Source organism: Papio anubis, chromosome 1 (assembly GCF_008728515.1).
Source record: "Papio anubis isolate 15944 chromosome 1, Panubis1.0, whole genome shotgun sequence".
In the NCBI taxonomy this organism is placed as follows: domain Eukaryota; kingdom Metazoa; phylum Chordata; class Mammalia; order Primates; family Cercopithecidae; genus Papio; species Papio anubis.
Genome location: NC_044976.1, coordinates 15857463 through 15881523, shown reverse-complemented (window position 1 = coordinate 15881523; position 24061 = coordinate 15857463). Strand labels below are relative to the sequence as shown.

The 24061-nt window shown below is 54.1% G+C and overlaps 1 protein-coding gene and 1 long non-coding RNA gene across 14 annotated transcripts in view; one reads left to right on the top strand and one right to left on the bottom strand.

Annotated features, from left to right (window-relative positions):
- Positions 1-24061, bottom strand: part of ARHGEF10L (Rho guanine nucleotide exchange factor 10 like) — a 178794-nt gene that overhangs the window by 36966 nt on the left and 117767 nt on the right. For 12 of the 13 annotated variants that reach the window (XM_021936648.2, XM_021936647.2, XM_021936646.2 and 9 more), the window contains 7 exons: positions 23472-23587; positions 22787-22914; positions 21179-21279; positions 12667-12788; positions 6658-6744; positions 5313-5536; positions 2877-3031 (listed from right to left, as the gene is read on the bottom strand). In XM_021936648.2, the coding sequence (XP_021792340.2) occupies positions 2877-3031; positions 5313-5536; positions 6658-6744; positions 12667-12788; positions 21179-21279; positions 22787-22914; positions 23472-23587 (933 nt within the window). Of the gene's footprint in view, positions 1-1983; positions 2202-2876; positions 3032-5312; positions 5537-6657; positions 6745-12666; positions 12789-21178; positions 21280-22786; positions 22915-23471; positions 23588-24061 lie in introns of those variants that run through there. The other variant, XM_021936668.2, reaches the window with a different exon arrangement.
- On the top strand, positions 6209-7018 carry LOC116274409. The gene is made up of 3 exons (XR_004183013.1): positions 6209-6294; positions 6473-6594; positions 6942-7018. It is a non-coding gene; the product is annotated as an uncharacterized LOC116274409 (long non-coding RNA).

The window sequence follows — 24061 nt, the reverse complement described above, 5'->3', positions numbered from 1 at the left end:
AGAGCCTGCCAGGTTGATGCAGGTGCAGTTCCAAGCCCTGGCTCTGCCGCTGGGATGGGTGGGGGTATCTGAGGGGTATCCAAGGCCTCAGTGAATCTGGATGAGGGCCAAGCTGATGCCAGTCCCACAGCTGGTCACAGACCAGGAGGATGATTCCAGACCCGGCTGCATGTAATCCAGGTAGAAGGTGATGGAGGCGAATCCCACCCACCCTGTACCGTGTAGCAGGTCCTGAGAACCCAGCTGCCTGCCTGGGCCACCTCTGAAAGATAACACCGGGTACGGGTGGGGATACCAGGTAAGGCAAGCCCTTTCTCAGGGGCCTCTTGGCCACAGCCAAACTGGACACCCAGAGAGAGCATGACCACCAAATTCACCTGTCCAGGTGGCTGCCTCAGCCTCTCAGCCAGCCAACCTGCCTCCCCTCCTGTCTACCAGCCAGAGGGAGCCCAGTGCTCAGCCACCTCTAACATGCCTCTCTACTCCCTGACACACTGAGACAAGTTGGAGGCCCTCACAAACAGCTCTGTCTGCCCCTGGCTCACGCCTAGTGCCACTTCATCTTCCAGTTGTCCAGCAAAAAAGCCTCCTCTCCGGCTTCCCCCACCAGATCAAGCATTCTCCTGCCTTCGGGCCTTTGCATGTACTGTTCCCTCTGCTGAGAACATCATTCTCCCAACTCTCCACTTGCCTGACTTCTTAAGATCTTAGCCTCAGGATCCCCCTCCTCAGGGAGGCCTTTGCGGCACACCCCGCCCCATACTTGGGTAGTGAGGCTGTCACACAACACTCATTCCTTCCCGTAGGGGCCCTCGGCACCATATATAATCTTATACCTCTGCTTGTTTACTAACCGATTCTCTCTCCCTCTATAGACTGTAAGCTCCATGAGGGCAGGCAGTCTGTCCATTTTGCTTGCCACTGTGTCCATGGCATATAGTACGTTCTCAGTAAGCATTTGGTGTACACATGTTTGCAAGGCAGGAAAGCTGGTAGAACATCTCAGCCTTCAGGCCTCATGGCCTCCACTCTACCTGGACAAGCCAAAGCCCCCTCACGTCTGCAGAGAGCTCTAGTCTGGGAGGCAGGGTACTGGCTGCAGGTTCAGCTCAGTCAGGGGGCTCTGGACAGTCTGCTCCCATCCAGAAAATGAGGGCGTGGGGTTCAATGGTCCCCAGTGGCCCTTTTGGTCCTGACAAACTAACAGGCTCCAACCCCAGGCTAGAAGCCAATGGATAGACCCCAAGCCCCCTGTTTTGGGGTGAACTGTGCCCCCTCATCTGTATGTTAAGGTCCCAGCACCCAGTACCTCAGAATGTGACCTCCTTGGGAAGTAAGGTCACTGCAGATGTAATTAGTTAAGATGAGTTAATACTAGAGAGGAACAGGTCCCTAATCCAATATTATCTGTGTCTTCATAAAAAAGGGAAATTTGCACACCGACACACAGCCAGGGAGAACACCACGCGGAAGTTGAAGTTCTGCAGCCATAGGCAAGGAAACACCTGAAGCAGCTGGGAGCAAGGCCCTTCCCTAGTGCCTACTGAGGGCACATGACCCATCCAAACATGGACCCCTGGGTTCCAGCCTCTAGGATACACAACTCTACATATCTGCCATTTGTGGTCCTTGTCAGGGCAGCCTCGCCTCCTTCCAACCCAGGTGTCCAAACTGGCGAATCGAGCAGTAAGAGGGAACAGGCCAAAGGCGACCCAAGCTGGGGACCAGGGTGCCAGGGCGGCACAGGCCGGGCTCACAGTGTTCCGTGGGAGCTGGTCGGGAGTGGTCCCTCTAGAACTCCTCATGCGTCTCTGCAGATCTGAGCCCGTATTTACATTCACACGCACACTCGGTCTGACGGTGAGAAGGGTTTTTCCCTCCCTCTTCCCCCTTTAATTAAAAACTATAAATGCCTTATCAAAAGCTAATTAAAAATACCAACACAGTGCCAAGTGGCAAAAAAAAAAAAAAAAAAAAATTAGCTCAGTACAAATATCTGTTTATTACCCTGCAACAGGCTGTGATGACGCAGCAACCATAGCCTGGCTGGCGGAAAAGGCAGGGGAGAAGAGACGCCATGGACCTTCAGGATCCTCTGTCCCTTCCAGGAGACTGGGGGTGGCTACACTCTCCGCTCAGTCCCCTTCATCAAATCGGGGCTGAACAAGCCCAGGGGATGGGGACCACAGCAATCCACATGGCTGGGGAGAAGGCACGTTCGGTCCCCAGTCAGCATCATCTCAGTAAAGCAAAGGAAATTCTTAAGGGGTGCATGAAAATTAAGATAACATGCATGCATTAAGCACTTTACCCCTGCCCTGGAGCACAGCAGCCCAAACATGGCCCTCCTGCCCTCCTGACATCGTAACCTGTGCTAGGGATGACTCAATAAAACAACCCAGATGGAAATATTTGACTCCACTGAGTGCGCCCTGGGCCTGGCCCTGTGCTTTGCCCTAATGGAGTTGTCTAACCCTCCAGGACCCATGAGCAGTGGGCACTGCCCTTATTCTCATGAAGAGCCCCAGGCACCAAAGAAGGGAGATCATGCAGCAAGGGATACAGCTGTCATCGGGCAAAGCCTGAACGGGAAGCCAGGTCCCTCCGACCTGCGAGTACCTCTCTTATCCGCTAGAGTCTCCTGCCAACAGGTTTCACTGCCCACATGGTAGTGAGCACCCTATTCCAGCAAGTATTCACGTATGGAGGAGCCACCCATTGAACCCCAGTGGGGCTCAGGGATCTCCAAATGCCCTCAGCACTAAGATTTCCCAATTCATCCCTGCCCAGCCTCCTGTATCCTCTCTTGGTAGAGAATCTGGCACCCAGCTGGCGTCCAGAACTGCCCCCCTTCCCCCATTTCCCCCAGTCCTCACCGCTGGTCCGAGGGTAGGCAGCAAGGGTCCCATCCTGCAGGCCAGCGAGCAGGTGGAAGGGGCTGTGTCGCAGGCAGAGCACAGGCTGCAGACCTGGGCTCCTGCAGGTCGCCAGGCACTGGGTGCCAGTGTCCACACTGCCATAGAGCAGGATGCTGCAGAGAGAGGTCGAAGAAGCAGTCTGAGCAGTCTGAGTGACACACTGAGCACTCCCACCTGCTCACTGCCCCCATGCCCTCCTAGGGAGAGGGCCCCAGGGAGCTGCTCCCTCTAAGCCATGCCTTTCTGCTGTGTGGCCAGGCCATAGCTCCACCATGCGGGAGCTCACTTTTCCATGGTTTTCTGGAATGGTACCCTCCCTGACCTCTGTCATGAAGAGGACTCAGGGAGGCTCCAGAGGCAGCACAGTAAAGGTGCTGAGAGAGCTATTTTCAGAGTCACATGGACCTGAGTTCGAATCCAGACATGCCACTTTCCAGTCTGACAGACCCTGGACTGCTAAGCCTCAGTTCTCTCTGTAAAATGGGGCAACGATGCCTACTTCACCACCATAAAAGGAACAAAGTACTGACACATGCTACACAGAAGGATCCTGTAGGTGTGATGCTAAGAGAAGCAGACAGGAAAAGCCACATAGCGTCTGAGTCCATTTACATGAAACATACATAGTGTGTGAGTCATTCACATGAAACATACATAGTGTGAGTCCATTCACATGAAATGTACTAGCGTGCAAGTCATTCACATGAAATGTACATAGCGTGTGAGTCATTCACATGAAATGTACAGTGTGTCATTCACATGAAATGTACATAGCGCGTGAGTCATTCACATGAAATGTACACAGTGTGTGAGTCATTCACATGAAATGTACATAGCATGTGAGTCATTCACATGAAATGTATATAGTGTGTGGCAATCACATGAAATGTACATAGCGTGTGAGTCATTCACATGAAATGTACATAGTGTGTGAGTCAATCACATGAAATGTACATAGTGTGTGAGTCATTCACATGAAATGTACAGTGTGTCACTCACATGAAACTTGCACAGTGTGAGTCCATTCACATGAAATGTACATAGCACGTGAGTCATTCACTTGAAACATATGTAGTGTGAGTCCATTTACATGAAATGTACATGGAGTATGAGCCATTTACATGGAACATACATAGTGTGTGAGTCCATTTATACAGTGTCCTGAGGAGACAAACCCATAGAGACAGAAAGTAGATTAGTGGTTTACATGGGGTGGGGAGTGGGGCAGTCAGATGAGACATGGATAGTGTGAGATTCATTTACATGAACATGTGGGTTCTTTAGGGGGTAAAAAGAAAGGTCTGGAAGGCCCCTCCTAGGTCCAGGCCCTGGCTGGGCCCTTGGCTGTAGGCCAAGCACATGAAGCATACATAGTGCGAGTCCATGCTTATGAGATGGCTACCCAGTGTGAGTCATTCAGATAACCTATGGCTTTTGCTCCTTACTCGGTTTCCTTGTGTGGGAAAGGGGAGGGAACGACCTCCGCATTACAGAGGAGTGGCTATGAGGCTCACTCTCATGAGCATGCACACAGTGCATGAGTGCATTCAGACGAAATGTACATAGCATCTCATCTCATCTCACTTCAAATCTACATAGGAGGTGAGTGGAGTGCACATGAGACGTACAGAGTGAGTGACAGGACACATGCAGTGTACACAGGCCCTAGACTCCCCAGGGCACGGCCCCCCTCAGATCTTCACTGATCCTCACCTTCACCTCCCTGTGCACAGGATGAACATTCCCTCTCCCTTTCCGCTACGGGAGGTGGTCTACCCACCCTGCACAGGCCACAGCTTGCCCTGAGCCTCCTTGCTTTGAGTCAGGGTTTTGCTGACTCACAAAGCCCCAGATGTCTTACAGAGGGCAGCCCTCTCTGCCAGTAGTAACCCCTTGACCTGGAAATACCCTGGAACCCTCACCCTGCCCAGCAAGGCGAATGGGGGCCACATATGGTGAACATTCAATGACAGCTAAGTGAACTGAAGGCCTCATGTGGCTGTGTCTCGGTGGGCTCTCACGGCAGCCCTGCATGGGGGGATTCTGGTCCCCACTTTACAGATGAGAAACTGAGGTTCAGAGAGGTTAAATGAGTGCCCAGGACCCAGAGCAAGGTAGTGGGTGAGCTGAAATTCAAACCCAGGTCTGGCTGACAGCAGAGCCAGCATCCACCTCCACCAGCCATGCTGCCTGGGAGGAGCCAGGCAACTGCACTGCAGGCAGCTCCCGACACTTTGGCTGCCACACTGGGCAGCTCTGGTGCCTACCTTCCTGGAGACCAGGGGCAGAGAATGTTGGCAGGCAACAGGCAGATCTGGAAAGCTACAGGAACAGCCCCCACCCAGTGCCCAGCCCTGCAGAGGCTGCTCTCACCCCTCCTTCTGGGCCCCTCACCTGCCATCCTGGAGCCCGAGGCAGATGGTTGGATGCACTGTGGCCGAGGGGTCAGCAGCTGTCCGGCTGTCATCTCTGCTCTCCGCCTCCTCCTCCAATTCTGGGATGTACTCCATGCAGAGCACAGGGGCTGCCAGTGGGAAGGACTTGACGGTGCGGGGCGAGGGCCGGTTCAAGGAAAAGATTTCCACCTGGCCCCCTGCACCTTCCTGTCCACCCCCGACCTGGGAGCAGAGACCCAAAGAGGCCATCAGGTGGGAACCACAAGAGGGAGCAGAGGAGGACCTGCTTTCCCAAGGACCCCCATCCTTTAAGAGACACATCCCTTCTCCTGCCCACACGCTCCTGCGGTCACAAAGGTCATTTACCCCCAGCTGCCATGGCAACAAGTTAGCTTCAGGGCCCACAGGAAATCAGGTAAGGAGCTAAGGTGGGCTAAATACTCAGTCAGCTTTCTATTTCCTCCTCTGCAGGGTGCATTTCAACCAATATAAAGTAAACATCTACTCCATCCCTTTAAAATGCCCTTCTCTGTGTTGACCATTGTTTTACCTCTGTGTCTAGCATATGATAGATACATACTCAACATATTCTTGTTGGGTGGATGGATAGATGGATGGATGGATGGATGGGTGGACAGATGATAGACAGATAGATGGAAGGCTGTATAGGTGAATGAATGGATGGGTGGGTGGATGGGTGGATGGACAGATAAATAAATTGATGGATTAAATATATATTCTTGTTGGATGGATAAATTGATAGGTAGGTGGGTGGGTAGATGGATAGATGGATAGGTGGGTGGATAGATGGATGGATGATGGATATACCATGTGCTAGATCCTGGGGAAACGATGAGGAACAAATCACTCTCAGACGGCGAGCAGCAATGAGAGCGCACAATTTGCAGCACAAGGAATATGGTGGAGAGTACCTCACTTGAATCAAGGGAGGCTTTGCCAGGAAGCCCAAGGATAGAAAGGTGGGCTGGAATGTCTGCATGAGTAGGGCACTAGCCAGCCCTGCCTCCTGACTCCAGGGGCGAAGATCCTGAGACCCAGGCCCTCTGCACAGCTCCCCCTTTCACTTCATTCTCAGCCCTGTCACCATTTGCAAAAGGCACACTCTCTTATTAGCTCCCTGGTTTTCTGTTGCCCCAGATGAGGTTGCACCTCCCAACTCCATATACAGTGCCTGGCACCAGAGGTTCCCAGGAAGACCTTGCTGGATGAAGCTGCATGAGATGAGGCAGGCAGCTGCTGTCTCCAGCACCCCCTCCCAGGTACTGCTCTTCCTACTCCCGTCCTGAGGCCAGAATGCCCAGCTGGGCAGGGGGGTGACTCACCCAGAGGTAGCCCTGTGGAAGGGAGGTGCTGACCGCTGAGAAGCCCAGCAGGGGACAGTTGACAGGACTGTGGACCAAGGCCCCAAGCTGCAGAGACAGAAATGGTACATGTGAGGTTAATCGTCAAGGTGCCCAGATGCCAATATTTGGCAGATTCCTGGGCCCCATCCAACTCTCCCTGGATTAGAATCCCTGTGGGTGGGGACCAGGAAAGCAACATGCTTCACAAGTGCCTGCTTCTCCAGGCAGTTCCTACACGCTCACACTTGTTTTTCCTCTCCTAGAACCTCCCGGCTAGAAGAGGCCTGCAGAAGGCTCTGTATCAGCCCAGGGTCTCTGAAACGGAGCAGCTTCCAGATACAGTTTCTTGAAAGCCACTAATGCCCACCCCTCCTTATTCTACAGACAAGGAAACAAGGGTCACAGAGGGCAGGTGACTGCCCTAGACCACAGGGGAGGTGAGTGGCAGGGCTGGGCAGCTTGTGAGGGCCACGCACAGAAACCAGGGCTCAGCCTGTCACCGCTATCGCCAGTAACCACCTTCCGCCTACTCCCCCTGAATCAGCTACCCCAGACCCCGTGTTGGGTGGCCTCTCTCTGAGGCCTGTCTCCTGAGCTAGACCTGGCCAGTCCCTCTCTCTGGCAAGGACAACAATTCTAGGAAATGGCCTGACCCACTCATGGGCCACATTGAAAGAGAAGACAGAGTGGAGACGGCGCTTGGCTGGAGGGAGGATGCAGCCGACCACTGGGCTCTTTTCCAGGCAGCTGCTGCCCTCTGCTGGTGCTGAAGGCCCCAGCCATCCCTGTTATTGTTAGAATATTCTAACAAAATTTCTAATGGCCATGGGCGAGGGCCCTAAGCGGTCACCTCATCCAGCCTCCTCATTTAGCAGATGCCAACTTAAAGGTCAGAGGGAGGCGTGCCTGGCTCAAGGTCACACAGCATGTTAGTGGCAGAGTCAGGGCTAGAATTCAAACCTTCTACTCCTGGTTCAGGTCTCTTTCTATTCTGGTTGAATTTTACCCCAGAAGCCTGGCTGCACGCCAGAGGCCTCGGCACTCTGGGGCCCCAGTTCTGCCTGCTGAAAACATGGGTCCCCACATTCAGAGCAGGGGGCTTCACTAAGCCTGGCCTCCGGGCTCTGTCTTCTCTGCTTCCTGGTGGCTGCATCTAGCTGAGGGTGCACGCCCTTTCTGCTGGGCTGATGCTCTCTGTGCTCCCTTGGTGGAAGGCAGGCCACGGCAGCCCCTGCTCGGGCATCATGGCAACTCCAGTGGGCCCTGATGTCAGCTGAGTCAACAGAGCCAGGTTGAAGATGGTGGGAAAAACTCAAATGGCTCCTTCATGGGCAAGGCCCTGGCCCTAAATGTCTTGCCTATGCCAGGAAGCTGGGAAGTCAAGGTACCCTATGCAGAAGAGAAGAGGGGAGCACAAGGCTGTGAAGGGAAGCAGCTTCAGGTACAGCCAACCTGGCTCCAGCCCCAGCTCAGTGGTTACCATCTGGACGGTACTGAACAAATCAGGTCCTCACCTACAGAGCAGAGACCCTGAAATGTCTCAGGATGGCCGTGGGGACTGGAGAGGGAAAGTGTAAAGTACCCGGCCCAGGGCCAGGTACCTAGTTACCCCACAGCTGCTAAGGCTTACCAAGGGCCTCCCATGGGATATTCTAGCACTTCACACACCTTAGCTCATTTCATCACCGGAGCAAGGCTATGAGGGCGGAGCTATCACGGATGAGCAGAAGACAGGGTACATGGCCAACAGCAGTTCTGGCTGAGGTCGGTGAAGGTCAAGACACAGCCCAATGGGCTGGTGAGCTTTGGCCTAAGCAAGCCTGGCCACAGACTCCCTGTGGGGCTGGGCTCCCAAGATGCTTGAGTTTTAAAGCATCTCAGAGCAGGCAGCACCCCCAGCCCCACCCCCAAGGCCCTGTCCCCGGGCAGGCTCTGAGACTGACAATCAAGGAAACGGGTTTGTGCTGAGCCCTCCCTGCCCACCTGCTGCCCCTCCAGGGAGAACATTCCCCCTTGGATGGAGCCAGGGGTCCAAGAAGAACCTTCAACACCCCAGTAGTCAGGCCTTCAGAAATGCCACAGAACAGACTCCGGTGTCCTTTCCTTCCTGGGGACCAAGGTGTCCTCAGGTGTTCGCTTCCATTGCTTGAGCCCTGAGCACACCCCATGCAACTGGCTAAGCACCTGACCCAAATTGTATCCTTTAATCTTCATGGTGACCCAGTCAGGGAGGTGCTGTGACCACCCCAGTTTAAGATACCATGAGCTGAGGCAGCATTCCTGATGTCACACTGTTGGGACTCAATCCAAGGCAGGTGGCCCCTGCTGATGCTCTGTCACACCCCCGGCCGATTCCCTTGAGTCAGAAGGCCTTGGTGTGGCCCAGTGTGGGCAGCGGCCACTGTCAGCACAGACGAGAGACCTACTCCTGCCTCCCGCCCCAACACCCCGGTCCTTTGAAGGAAAGAGCCCAACACACCCTTGTCCACTGGTACAAGAGTGCTGACCCTGTCTACACTGTGGCCAGCAACTCCTTCTGCCCAGCCCAAGCCCTCCCTAGACAAATAGTCCAGGCCACTGGTTGCCATGAGGCCAGCCAGAGCTGGAGTCACCCCTGCCCCAGGACCACCTGGAAACGTGGTGTGCTGGAAGGGGGCCTGGGCAGCGGTTCACACACTCACATCTGTTTCTGCAGTAATTGGACAGGGCCTTGGAACTCCAAGGCCCTAATTCATCAGGCTGCCAGCACACAGCTGATGGGGCACATGTGTCTGGACTGGCGGGGGGTGGGGTAGGGTGTGGGCAGAGTGGGATGGCAATTTGAGGCCTAGCAAGTGTGGCCAGACAGGCTCTGCTCTGGCTTCTGGGAGCTCCACAGGCCCCTTACCATAGAGAGTCACTCGCCGCCCTCCACTAGCCCTGGCGCTCCTCAGGAGACAGTGAGCTGGGGCCAGCAGGACTGAGGCTTCTGGCCTACATATTCCTGGGCCCTGAGAGCTCGCACTGAGGAGGTTCGTGGGCCCTGGTTCCCCAGGTTTGAGGTGGCAGAGGCTCCCCACCTGGATGGGAGTTTCTTTTGGGGAGGCCCTGGAGGCAGTGGCCAGTCTGTGACTCCACCATTGGGGTCTGATCTGTCAGGGCTCAGCCTGCATCCTGTGCTCTCAAGAGACCCAAGGCCCTGAGGAATACAGGAGAATCCAATGCCCATCATAAAAGTCACCCAGGGCCAGCCTTCTGCAGGGATGCCCTAAGGCCAAGCTGGCCGCAGGCACAGTGGGCCCTGATACTCCCCACTCCATGGTCGCTGCCTCCAGCCCAAGGCCCCAGGGCCCACAAGTAACCCCCAATCTGGCATACCCCATCTATCACCAGTTAAGCCAGTCCCACCCCAACATATCCCTAACGTGTTCCCACCTCCCTTGCCCAAGGCCTCCACCAGGGCTGGGGCTAGGGTGATAGACAGGGCACCTAGCTGGGGTACAAAATTTAAAAGGGCACCAAAAACGCAGTCACAAAAAATATAGAGAGAGAGACAGAGTAAGGCAAATCAATATTAATGCAAAAAATCCACAATGAATAATTATTTAAAAGTTTAAATACAGACAAAACTTCACCCTACACTTGTACAACCCTGGCTCACTCGCCTCACCCTAATCCTGGCCCTTTGTGTATCAAGAGACAAAAAGAGTGACCAAACCACAAGCAGAAATTTGCTGATTTGGTTATATTTAAGCACTGCATTAAAACCGTATTTATTTTAATTATTGAGATTTTTGACATCTGCTGGAATTTTGTGCCTGAGGCAAGGATGCCTTACTCCAGTCACAGCCCTGGCCTCCGCCCACGTCAAGTCTTGTCACGTCTCAGCAGGACCCTGAGCTGAGCTCTGAGCTGCTCCCTCTATATCCATTCTTTTTTTTTTTTTTTTTTGAGACAGGGGCTCACTGTGTCACCCAGGCTGGAATGCAGTGGCACGATTTCGGTTCACTGCAACTTCTGCCTCCCAGGTTCAAGTGATTTTTCCACCTCAGCCTCTCCAGTAGCTGGGACTACAGGTGTGCACCACCAAGCTCAGCTAATTTTTGTATTTTTGGTAGAGACAGGGTTTCACCATGTTTGCCAGGCTGGTCTCGAACTCCTGACCTCAAGTGATCCACCTGCCTTGGCCTCCCAAAATGCTGGGATTACAGACGTGAGCCACCCCACCCAGCCGACATCCATTCCTTTTGTATTATTTACTTATTTATTTGAGACAGGGTCTCACTCTGTCCCCCAGGCTGGAGTGCAGGGGTGCAATCACAGCTTACTGCAGCCTCAACCTCCTGGGCTCAAGCGATCCTCCCACCTCAGCCTCCCAAGTCACTAGGACTATAGGCTTGCGCCACCACACCTGGCTAATTTTATTTTTTATTTTGTAGAGATGGGGGTCTTACTATGTTGCCCAGGCTGGTCTCAAACCCCTGGACTCAAGTGACCCTCCCACCTCAGCCTCCCAAAGTGCTGGGATTACAGGCATGAGCCACCACGCCCAGTCCCAGTATCCATTCTTATCTGCAATTCACTCTCACACACCAGCCAGAAGGATCCAAAAAATGCAAATTATAAATCAAATCATGCTAGTCCCCAGCTTGGGAAACATCTGTTTCCAAGGCTTCTCACTGTTCTGAGAACGAAATCCAAAGCTGACCCAGCCTGCAAGGCTGGTGTGGTCCAGCTCACCCACCAGCTGACCTCGGGGCCCGCCCTCTCTCCTCCTGCCTCACCTGGCTTCCCCCACTGTTCCTGCTGCACCCTCTGAGTGGGTTTGTCTACTGGGAATATCATTCCCATCCCTGGGCTGAATCCTTCTTGCCATTCAGGTCTCAGTTTAAACGCCACCTCCTCCAAGTGGCCATCTCTGAACCTCAACCCACCCATGTATCTATTGTGGCCCCGATGTCTTTGTTATGCACCTCACTCTTTTCTATTTCCTTTGGTTTGCTGGGTTTTTGCCTCTCTCTCTCTGCTAGGATTCAAAGCTACTTAAGGGCTGGGACCTTGTAAGTCTTAGTCACTACTGTATTCCCAGGGTCTAGCACAAAATAGGTGCTCAAAAAATTACATGCAGAATGCACAAGTGAACAAATGAACTCACATCTCAAGGATTTGTTCTTTCAGCTGTTTAGATCCCCAGTCTACAGCCCAATCGGTACGTCTCTTGGGGCTCACCAAGCTGGGCCTGGGTCCCCAGCTGGTGCTCCCATCCCTGCAGCTGAGACAACCTCATCTCCCTGGGAAAGGGGAGGCAGTAGTTGCTCCAGATAGAGGGCGAGCTAGGACAGGGTATAAGGGCAGGTAACCCGTAGGGGCTGAACATCCTCATGGTTAAGACCCTGGGTGTTGTGATCAGGCAGGGCAAGGTTCAAATTCTTACTTGCTGTGTCCTTTTTGGAAAATCATAGCACCTGTCTTAGCCTTAGTTTCCTTATCTGTGAAATGGATAGAGAAACATCTACTCACAAGGTTCTTACGGATATTAAAATAAGAGAATGGCAGGAAAGAACCAGGGGGTACAGCAAGTGCTCAATACACGGGAGGCCTGATGACACATCAGGGAGCATCCCACAATGAGGGCAATCCCTGCACCAAAGCCGGCTCCTGCCTGGCGGACCACAAAGCACCCAACCCACAGGGGCTGGCACAGCCACTTCGGTATGATCTGGAGCCATGCCATCAACAGATGAGATCATTGCTGTTTATTATCTCAAAATAATGGAATTTTCCATTCACTTGACCCACAGTGGTCATTCGCCTCCATTTTTTTGGTGGGAAAGCTAATTCCCGAAGCAACAAAAAGGCTCGACCAAGTCTGTCAGTAAGAATTTAGAAGCCGCAGCTGGAACCTGAGCCTTCCCTGCTGTGGGCGCTCCCTGGAAACTCTGGTTCTCCCAGGCGAGGGGGAGCCGCAGCCACCTTCGAGGTCGGCTCAGCAAGATCCGCTCCACTCACCTGCAGGCTGAGTGCCCGGGAGGAGAAGGCAGGGATGCAGCAGGCCAGGATCGGGCACCAGAACGGGGCTTTGCTCTTCTTGTCCTCATCCGGGCATAGCCAGCCTGGCTGGTTCTCCTCCCCTACAGCAAGAGGAAGGAGGTGGGTAGAGCTGGTCAGAGTCCAAGGACCAACCAGGCCATGAGGAGCCCTCCAAGCCCCAGGGAGCCACTGCAGGCCCCAGAAGGCTGGCCCCATCCAGTCACTCCCCACCCTACTCCTGCCGGACTGAGATGAAATCCAGCCTCAGGAGTGAGGCCGTGGCCAGGGTCTCAGGCAGGGAGCTGAAAAACTTAAGGTCCCAGCTTGACCATCCTACTGCTGAACAACCCTGTGCAAGTCACCCCAACTCTCTGAGCCTCGATTTCTTTGCCTAGAAAATAGGAATGCTAGAAATGCTTTCGTCCTGTGGTTGTTATGAGAACCAAATGAAATAATAGATGTGAAAGGGTTTTTTAAAAAAAATATTAAGATGCTGAACAGAGTACAGACCCCTGTTGCCTTGAATTTCTGCTGCAGAGTAGGAGATAGACCATGAATGATCAGAGGACAGGAGGCTGCCATTGCGGCATTCACACTTGACCGTGGTGGTGATGGAAATGCGGGAGAATTACACTCCTGCTTCCTTCAAGACTATCCTGAAATTAGGAAGCCACCTGCCTCCAGTTTGCCCACCCTAGCTGTGCTTCAAAGCTCCCAGGGACCTGTTACAAGTACACATGCCTAACCTGATCCCAGACCCAGGACTCACCACGGGAGATCACCGTGCTAAAGAGCATCTGCTAAACCTCGTTCTTTGTGGAGGCTCCTTTACACGGCTTGGGGCTCTGCTCACACGTCCCCTCCTCCGAGAAGTCCTCCCTGACTACCCTGACTACAGTGGCCCCTTCTCTCAGGAATCACTCTAAAGACCCTGTCTTACTTTCCTCACAGCCTTCATAACGATCTAAAATCATCTGTGGTTCATTTCCATAAGTCTCTAATATCAAAGCTGTAGTCAGTGGGGGTCTGCACTGTCTCATTCACCGCTGTCCCCCTGACACCCAGCACACTGCAAGGCACATAGTGAGTGCTCAGAAAACATGGCTGGAAAGAATGAATGAGAGGAAAGAGGGAGGAATAAACCACCATCTGTTCTGAAGAATTCTCCCTGTGGAGGATCCCTTCCTTCTCTATGCTCCCTATGAGGACTCCCTTCCAGGAAGCCCACAGCAAGGATGGACATGATGAAGACGCCACCTACTATGCGCCCACACATCAGGCACCACACTGAGCACCACCATCTATGCCCTGGCTTAGTCTTCACAATTGCTGAGTATAGTCAGAATCATTATTTTCACCCCACAGAGGACGACACTGGCACTCAGGGATTTGGTAACACAGCCAGACCACAGCCATGGCTAGAGGGCAGCACCCACATTCAGGCCTAGGTCTGAAACCCAAGACTGAATTCTCTGGACTAGACCAGGCAGCCTTCAGCAACCACGCCCACCGAGGCTCCGTCGCAAAGGCCTGTGGGCCCAGTGATGCTAGAGTAGCTCTGCTGCAGGCAGCCAGAGACATGGACAGGTGGCCCGAGGAAGAGAGGCCACTTACTGCAGTGACCCCAAGCTGAGGAGTGCCAGAGCTCCAGAGCCACAAGGGCAGGTCACAGACTGAACCGTTGTGTTGCAACGCACTTCTCCGTGACAGAGAGGAAGCTGGGACCTACAGCCAGCCTGCCTCTCCCTGAGGAGGGGCCAGCTCAGCCTGAGAGTGCCCGCCGGCCACACCAGGGCCCCCTGACACTACAGTCGTCTTCACTCAGCAGCCAGGCCCATCCTGCTAAAACTTACATCTGGCCTCACCGTTCCCCTGCTTGGAAACATCAATGGAGACCCAGTCTGCCCAGAATAAGGTCCAAACTCTCCTGGAAGAGCTGCGAAGGCCCCTTCCCTCCCCGGCCTCCTCCCTCGGCCACCAGCTCCACTGAGCTGGACTGTGCTCAGCAACCTCACTGGGACGGGCCCAGAGGTTCCCTCTGTCCGGAACTCTACCCCTCAGCTCCCCAGGGCTGGTTCCTCTCCTTCTTAGAGAGGCCTGCACCGCCCATGTCTCCATGCCCTGGCCTCTAGCACCTCAGCCCACTGGAGGGTATCACACCTCTCAGAGCTACTCCCTGCTCCTCCACCAGTGTGGCTCTTCTTCCTTTGTGTGCGTGCACATGTGCATGTGTGCACGCGTGTGTGTGTGCGCACATGGAAGTAGGGGCTCCTTCACCATGTCGGTGTTCTGTGAAGGCCGAAACCTCCCACCCTATTTCCTTCTACACCTCACCCAACCCACTCACGCAGCGCTGGACCCACCACGGACCATCAGTACATTCAGGGACATGAACAAAAAGTCTCTTTTCTCAGAGCTTCATTTTCCAAGTTTGTCAGATGTACCCCTGACATGAACATTAATCTGACTCGCTTTCATCGAAGAGATCCTGCCGGGTCAGAGCGAAGGGCTGGACATGAGTGAGGAAGGACCACCCTGAGAGCAGTCGCAGGCCATCACTGCCCGAGAGAGGTGGCATCTGAACGCCAGCACAGCAGGAGGAGCTGGAATGAGGTGGCAGGTGAGATGCTATTTGAGAAGTGAAAGACATTCCCAAATGTCAGGCATAACGACGTGAAGGCGCCAGCACCCAGCGCGCTCACACCCTCCGGCCTGAGTCACTGAGCAGTGAACTCACTCCCGAAGCGGGCCCAGAGCCGTCCTCCATGTCCGGCCCTCTACCCTGCTGGACCCTGGAAGCAGAGTTACGTAAGACCTGATCCCTGCCACTAGGGAGGAAAGGCCAACATGAGAGACCCTCAGGGAAAGGGCACGACCGCACAGGGCGCGCACATTGCCATAACAGGCACTTCTACGTGCCCCCACCTCACAGTTTCCACACTGCCTCACTGCATCACAGCCATCATGGGAAACAGGTCCTTCCATCCACACTCCACGCTGGCCAGCAGAGGAAAGGGGAAAGCAGGGGAAGGCCCAGGTGCCAAGGAACTAACCCACGGGGGCACCTTGCATGGTGCCTGCAACGCAGCTCGTCCCGGGGCAGCGCAGCTCTCCTAGCCTCTCCTAGTGTGCCGGGGCTCGCCACGCCGCCTCTTGGACAAGCCCCTGGGCAGCAAATAAAGATAGGCCAGATTTGAGAGCTTGTCCCTGCTCTCAAGGAACTTACAGTCAAGCAGATCCTCACCTCTACCAGACAAGAGCTCTGGTCTGGACCCCCAGTTCCTCACCCCACAGCCTGCAGGAGCTAGGTGAGCGAGCATCTCCCCGCCCTAGCCCCCGTCACCAGGGCGCCCAGAGCTCAGCTCCTCTCTTTCCTCCCCGAACACCCACAGCCCATCAAGTCCTGGCAATTTATTCGTATGTATTTTTTTAATGATCTGACCTTCTCCTTCCAGATGGTGCCTTCCCTGCCTGCGACTGGGGACATTACAAGAAAATGGAGTCGTTGCTCCCCATCTGCCACTGCCATTGTTCCCATCACAAAACCAGAGTGGCGGAGACCAAATGAGAAGGCTGCTGTCGCTGAAAATTGAAAGCTCGCTTGGGATAAGTGACATTAAGAACTGGCACCGACGGCAGAGCCGCGATTTCCATTTGACACTAAGTGGGGGCTTATTTAGCGCCCAGCTCTGTTTGCCAACACCCCCTGGGCATGAGAGCTCCCCATGGGACACAGGGAACAGCTCCAGGGTTGCAGATCCCCCACCACCCTCAGAACAATCCCCTCTGGTCTGCTAGAAGGACCCAGGCAGATCCCACCTCAGTCTCCAACTCGCCGTGTGACACGGAGCCAGGTACTTACCCTCTCTGAGCCTGTGGCCTCATCTAGAAAATGGGGGAAAGAACTCCAACCATATGGAGTTGTGAGCACTGGAAATCATATATATCATGCCTAGCAGACACCAGGCACTCTGGAAATAGCAGCCATGATGGTCGCTGTCCTCGCTGCTCCTATTACTGAAGGCAGCTGAGCCCACCGCAGGCCCTGCCCCGCTTCTCCAGCCCGACCTGCCTCCCAGACTCCTACTGGGCTCAGTCCCAGTATCATGCTCTTACTGCTCTTCCCGAACCTCCCAAACTTAAAGCCACCTTCAAGATACCGCTCACACCTCCCCAGCACCACAGAGATGCTGCTGGCCACAGCCACAGACGTCAGACTGGGCCAGACCTCAGCAGGCATCTCATCCAACCACCTGTCCCCTACAGAGAGGGCCATTGGTGTCCAGGGAGGCCAGGCAAGTGGCCAGCCTCCCAGCTGGGGTAAAACCAGGGTCAGGCTCCAAGGCCATGCCCTCGGCCCCACTCCTGGCGAGCAGACCCATCCCTTCCAGCTGCAGGGCGTGGGCAGATCCCAGCACCAGCCTGTGGGACAGCAGTGAGGGTTAAAGGACATGATGAGGTCTAGAACGCACTTCACACGCTGCCAGGGCTGTGCTCAGGACCCAGCAGCTGGAGTCATCACTGGAAGGAAAACTGGCGTCAGTGTGATGACTACGGGCCAGAAAACTAAACCAAATGAGAGGCGGCAAGGGAGGGCCCAGCCCCGCGCTCAGGCTCACTGCCTTGGGCCACCTGGTTATGTCCCTGTGAGTTTGGCATTGGCCGTGGCCTGCCAGGCCCATGTCCCCTTGAGAGGTGGGAATGAGGAGGGCCACGGGTGGGAGGAGCTCCAAGGGCCCGAGGGTATGGGGCAGCAATGCAGCTGTGTGGGCAGAGCAGGTGGTGCGGGGGGAGGGCACAGGAAAGGAAATCAGGGAGCCCCCTACCTCACCTCTTCCGTCTCTGGGGCCTTCCATCTACAGCCCTGTTCAAGCCCTAACAAGAGCCGAACCGGTAGAAAGAGGTAGGAAGATATCCTGGCCCTGTACTAAATCGCATGTGACCTCAGAAAGGCCATTCCCCTTCTGAAATGCAGACACTGCTTGACCTAGGAGCCTTTCTGACAGCTCCTATGTGCCAAGGGCTGGCTGTCTAGGCATCTTCCACGCACCATCTCCCCACATTTTCATGCGACCCCTGTGCAGGGGGCACTGACATTTTCCCCATTTTCTGATGGAAAATCCAAGGCATCTCAGAGTAGTTTGCCGGGATCACAGAGCTGGTCAGTGGCAGAGCTGGGAACGGAACCTGGATGGTCTGGCTCCATTTCCCATGGTGCTGAGGACCACGCCTTACTGCCTCTCAAACCTTCCTGTGTGCCAAAGAATGCAACAGGGCCCTTGGAGATCTAGTCCAACTCACAAATAGGAAAACTGGGTTTCGGGATGGAGTCTGCCTTTCCCAGGACCACAAGGTATGGTGGTGGCCATGCTGGGGTTTGAACTGGGTCCACAGATTCCCCAGGGCTCCCTGCCCCTCCAAAGGGCAGAGCTAATACCCTCTCCCAGATCCCAGGCTCCCCCACCACATCCCTCTCCTTTCTCAATCTTCAGATTATGATCCTGACACACTGTAGTCAGGGAGAGAGAAAGATACAGAAAATAAAATAAAGGAATAACAGGCTTTGGGAATAAATGTTTTTAACATATTCTATTTCTAACAGGCTCATATTATCGTCCCCTCCCAAACCAGGCACTGCAGATTAAAAAAAAAAAAAAAGTACTGGCAAAATAAAAGAAACAAATAATTCAAGCCCCAAGGGAATACAGGCATTCAAATAAGATTTCAAATGACTCTCCTTCCATTAAAACTTTTGCTGCAGTGAAGCTGTGTGGAGATAAGGCAGCCCAGCGTCTTCACAGGCTGTGGAGAGCTGGGGCTGCCTGAATCGCCATCTCCCATCCCTCCAGCACCAAGCCCCATGCAGCAAAGCACATGTTGTTCAAACAGGAGATTCATCTGCCTTTAAAGCAGGTGTACACATGGGGCTTGGGCACTTCCCAGGATGGAAGTGATGCGTGGGGTGGGGAGGGAAGCGCATGGTCCAAGGGGCAGGGAAGCCACGTTAGCCTTTCTGAGGGCAAGGATTCCCAAAGTCTTCTGCCAGGGACAGGGCAGCTTCTGCTTAAAACCCTTTCTGCACACTCCAAAGGCCTTTCTGTCACCCAGAAACATCCAGCTGAGGCCAGAGCAATATCAGCACTGGATCCAAGAAGGGATGGGCTGAGTAGAAGCCTCTGGTCCAGGTTCCCCCACAGGCAACCCCTCCCCATGTCTTCCCCCACCTCCACACCTGCCTCTCCCATGCCCTCTCCCCACAGCAGCCAGAATGACCCACTTAAATGAAAATCAGATCAGGACATTATTCAGCTCTCAATGCTATAATGCACAGCTTCCCATCATGCCCAGAACAAATCCCATACAGCTCTCCCTGGCTTCCCAGAAAACCTGCCCACAACATACCCACCCACCTACTTCCCTCCCCTTCATCTGCCAGTGCTGGCCACTCTGGGCTTCCTTTTGTCCCTACCTCAGGGCCTTTGCACTTGCCGTCCCCATGCCTGGATCACTCCGCCCAGATCTTTGTGCAGCTTCTGAGGTCCCTGCCTCCAGGTCCCCCACATGGCAGCCCCAGGCCAGCTCTATGCCCTGCACAGCATAACTCCTGCTTGCAGATTTGCTCCCCATTTAATGTCCTCCTTCCTGCCCCTCATAAATTTAAGTTCCTTGAGAGCAGAGATCTCTCTGCTTTTGTCATTATTCTTTCCCCCATGCCCAAAATTATGTAGAGTCTCATTAGTTTTTTTCAATTAATGAAAACCAGTGACAAAGGTCCTCTTTTTTTTTTTTTTCTTTTCTTTTTTTTTTTGGTGGGATGGAGTCTCACTCTATTGCTCAGGCTGGAGTACAGTGGCACGATGTTGGCTCACTGCAACCTCCGCCTCCTGGGTTCAAGTGATTTTCCTGCCCAACCTCCCGAGTAGCTGGGACTACAGACATATGCCACCACGCCTGGCTAATTTTTTTGTATTTTTAGTAGAGACGGGATTTCACCATGTTGGCCAGGCTCGTCTCGAATTCCTGACCTCAGGTGATCTGCCCACTTTGGCCTCCCAAAGTGCTAGGATTACAGGCGTGAGCCACTGCGCCCAGCCAAAGGTCCTGACTTCTTTCCAGAAATGTTTTTGTTTTGTTTTGTTTTGTTTTGTTTTGTTTTGTTTTTGAGATGGAGTCTGGCTCTGTTGCCCAGACTGGAGTGCAGTGGCGTGATCTCGGCTCACTGCAAACTCGAACTCCCGGATTCAAGCAATTCTCCTGCTTTGGCCTCCCAAGTAGCTAGGACCACAGGCGTGTGCCAGGCTCATTTTTTGCATTTTTAGTAGAAACAGGGTTTCACCGTGTTAGCAAGCATGTCTCGATCTCCTGACCTCGTGATCCACCTGCCTCAGCCTCCCAAAGTGCTGGGATTACAGGCGTGAGCCACTGTGCCCGGCCTTCTGTAAATGTTTTAAAACCTGTTGGAAATGTGTGCTTCTCTATAGAAAGATCATACCAGAAACAAAATCAAAAAAAATGTCCCTGCTATTGGCTGGCATCGGCAAATGGGAACTGTGGTACATCATAGGGAATAATAGCTCTGTCTGGAGGGTACATGAGCCTCTCACCAACTCAAAAAATGGACAAGTAAAGTAATTACAACTTAATGAACGCAGTCTGCAGACAGACTCTTGCCAAGCCGAGGAAGCAGAATGGACAGGGATCGAGACCGGGCTTTGGAGGCAGGCCGCCCAGGGTCTGCAGCCCAGATCTGCCCCTTCCTGCTGTGTGACCTCAGGCAAGTCCCTGCACCTCTCTGGGCCTCAGAATCCTCAATGGAAAAGAGATTCTCAATAGACCTAACTCTTAGGGCTATTGTGAATGTGAAATGAAAAAGATGCACATAAAATACTCAGAAAAGTGCACATAAATATCAATTTATGTATCTGTATTCGTATCATATCGTATTCCGGGGTACACCGGAAGAAAAGCATAGTAGTGAGGTCTTTGGTCTTTGAGAATCAGTATAGTCCAACCTGCATCATTTTTCCAGGTATCATTTTTATTGAGATATAATTCAGTTACCATAAAATGCACCCTTTTGAAGTGCACACGTCACTGATTTTTGGTGTAGTCACAGAGTTAAGAAATCACCACCATCTAATTTTAGAACATTTCATCACCTCCACCAAAAAACCCTTAGCAGTCACTCTCCATTACCCTCTCCTCCCAGGTCCCTGGCAACCACTAATTTACTTTCTGTCAAGTTCCATCAATTCCTAGTTGGGGAAGCTGAGGCTCAGAGAGGGGAAGTGACTTATCCAGGGTCACAGAGCAGAGCCTCAGGGCTCCGGCTCCGGCCCCAGCTGTTTCTCCACCACACCGCCTCCCTCCCACTCAGAAGCCTCCCTGCCCCCCACAGACCCTGAACACCCATCCTGTACCCTCACACACCCCAAACCTCCCCTCTCCGCACCCCTGCCCCCTGAGGCACTCTCCCTGGGGCTATACTCACGGAGTCCGATTTTGGCCAAATGTAACCTGTTGACCCAGGAAATCTTGCTCAGGGGGTTGGGGGTGATGAAAACCACCATGAAGCTGATGGGGCGGCCGGACCTGCGGTGAGAAGGGTGAGGGTGGATGTGTGAGTACCCACACAAGGGCTAGGCTCCCCCAGCTGTCACGTAGTACTTCCTCCAACCCACGTGCCCTGGAGATTGGGGAGGTCTCGTCAGAGCATCCCCAAAACGTGGCCAAAGAGGTTAGTGGCCTGGCAAAGCCTCAGTCCCCTGGAGGAGGAATCCCTTCACCCACAATGGCCCCCAGAGGGAGGTACCTGGCCAGAGTGGCCGAGCCACGCTCCCCAGCCTGGCTCCAGGAGCCTCTGGCTTTGTGCCCGGCAGAGCCTCTGCAGGCTGCGACTCCACCTAGTCAGCGGTCAGCTGTCCACAGGCCTTAGACACCTTACGTGTCTGACCACGTGCCTCTAGAGGGAGGAATGGGTCTCACTTGGGTCTGTTCCAAGCACCTGGCATAGGGCAGTTGCTCAGTAAATGTTTGCTGAGTGGACACATGAATGAATGAAGAAATGAATGAATCGGGTTAAGCACCAGCTTGGGGCAACCAGAGGTTGCTGTTGTCACTATACTGTCCTCTCACCTCGGAGCAGTGGGGGCCTTCTCAGCCCTTTGGGAGGTGGGCAGGGCAGTGCCACAAGCCTCTAAGGTGTGCGTGGAGAATGGGAGGCAGAGAGAAGGGAGACGGAAGAAGGGAGATGGGCAGGCCACTCGGCAGAGAGGCGGTAGATTCAAAGCTGCTGACTCCTGCACATGGTTCCCTGGGGCACCAAGCCCATGGTCCTGCCTCAAATGATAGTGCTCCAACCTTCTCTTCCTTGCAGCCACTGTGCTTGTGACACTCTATCCCTACCTTCACCCCACCCTGGAAGCCAAAACCTGGGCATTGAGCCCCTCACTGCACTGGCCTCGGCTTCAGAGTCAGACCCCATCAGGACCCAGCTCTGCCTCTCACAATGTGGCCTTCAGCCTCTCCTGTAACTCTCTGAGCCTCACCTTCCTCATCTGTAAAGTGGAAATAAAAAGACCCAACTTACAAAGCCTCAGGAGGACCAGAAAGATACCTTCCCCGTCTCTGCCGGGCCAAACAGCTACGTCTATCATCAGTTCCACAAACCTCAGTTGGGGTCTACTATGCACAGCTCCTGTGGTGGGCATTTTGTGGGTAAGGTAGTGCTGCGGGGAGGCTGGGTCCAGAGAGAGGAAACCCAGGGCCTGGCCTGGGGGCCTAGATAGGCTGATGTGACTGAAAAGGACATATCGCAATGGAACTGACCAATGGCAGAGTGTCTGAGTATCCTAACAGTGAGCCAGGCTTATCCAGGATATGACCAGGGTGTTCATTCATTCATTCATTCCACAGTCTTTCCATGAGCACCTACTGCGTGCCAGGTGCTATCCCAGACACTGCCCACGATGCCTACATATCCACTCCCACCATGTTATCTTGACAAATAAGAGGGCTCCAGGTACCCTCTCCGGATCCCCTGCTCCACTGGAAGCCCAGCAGAGGCAGCAGCCCTCCCTCCAAGACCCCCTCCTCTCACTTGTCAGGTTTCCCAGGGAGCAGGAGCCTGAGACGGCATTTGTTGGCCGAGTGGATCTCTTCCTCCTTCACCCGCATCAGCCTCTGCAGGGCCAGGCACCAGTCTTGAGCCACGGTCATGTTCAGGTTCTAGGGTTCAGGAGGCGAATGAGGTTACCACACAGCCCACTGGTTCCCCAAAAGCCACCCCAGATCCTATAGGAATCACAGCACCCCAGAGGAAGAGAACTGAAGAAGTCCTGGAGCCTCACTGAGGCTGCACATTTAGCCCCAAGCAGGAAGCCAACTTGCCATGCCCCAGGCTTCCCAGCCCTGGACTCAGATCCCACCTGGCAGCCCTCCTCTGAGAGGGACATGCCGTCGCAGCCACTTCCCTTCCAGACTGGGCAGAGGCCCAGGAGGGGCCACACGACGGAATGGCCACTGCGCAGAGAACAAACAAAGACCCCACAGCCAGGCTCCGCTCAACCCAAACCAGAGGGTGTACCCGAACCAGGGGCCGCACAAGAGACTTCCAGGCAGGGACACAGAGCTTCAGCAGCGACGGTTGCCTATGGGAGCTCAGAAGCCAGAAGCGCATGGTGGGCATGGGCCAGGAGAGGAGCCCCTCCCTACTGAGCTTTCTGAATCCAGGCACTGCCCACACCAGGGAGCTCAGGCCAAAAAGGCCAGGCCAGGCCACGTACCTGGTAGGTGCCGTGCAGCGTGCTGATGAGAAGCGTGATCTGCTCCACCACAGCCAGGTCTTTCTGCAGGTCCTGCAGCTCCTGGAAGAGGCGTGGGGGGCCCAGGTACACCTTATCTGGGCAGAGAAAAGACCAACTTGGGCTCAGGTGAAGGCGGCGTTAACAAGAAGCCAAGCATCTGCTCACAACAAAAAAGATCCAGAAAGTAACATTATCCAGTTCCTACCCCGCCCAGAGTGCCCAGACTAGCTGGGAAGCCAGATCCTTTCAAGGGTGAAGCCTAACACCTGAGATCCAGGCCACAGTCAGTCCGTACAAAGGGCTGTATGAGGCCACAAGACCAAGAGCAAGCTGTGCCTGGGAGCAGGGAGGGGCCTGCATGGGGCTGGAAGTGTGGGCACTGCCGGGAGAGAAAGACAAGAGCATGTGCAAAGGCACTGTGGCTTGAGGCACCCCGTGAACAGCAAGTTGTTCAAAGACATCCTGAGGACCTATCGTGTGCCAGATTCCATGCTAGAGACTGGAGACAGCAGTACACAAGACAGACAGGGTCCCCACTCTTCCAGAGCTTATGACCTGGGCAGGACGAG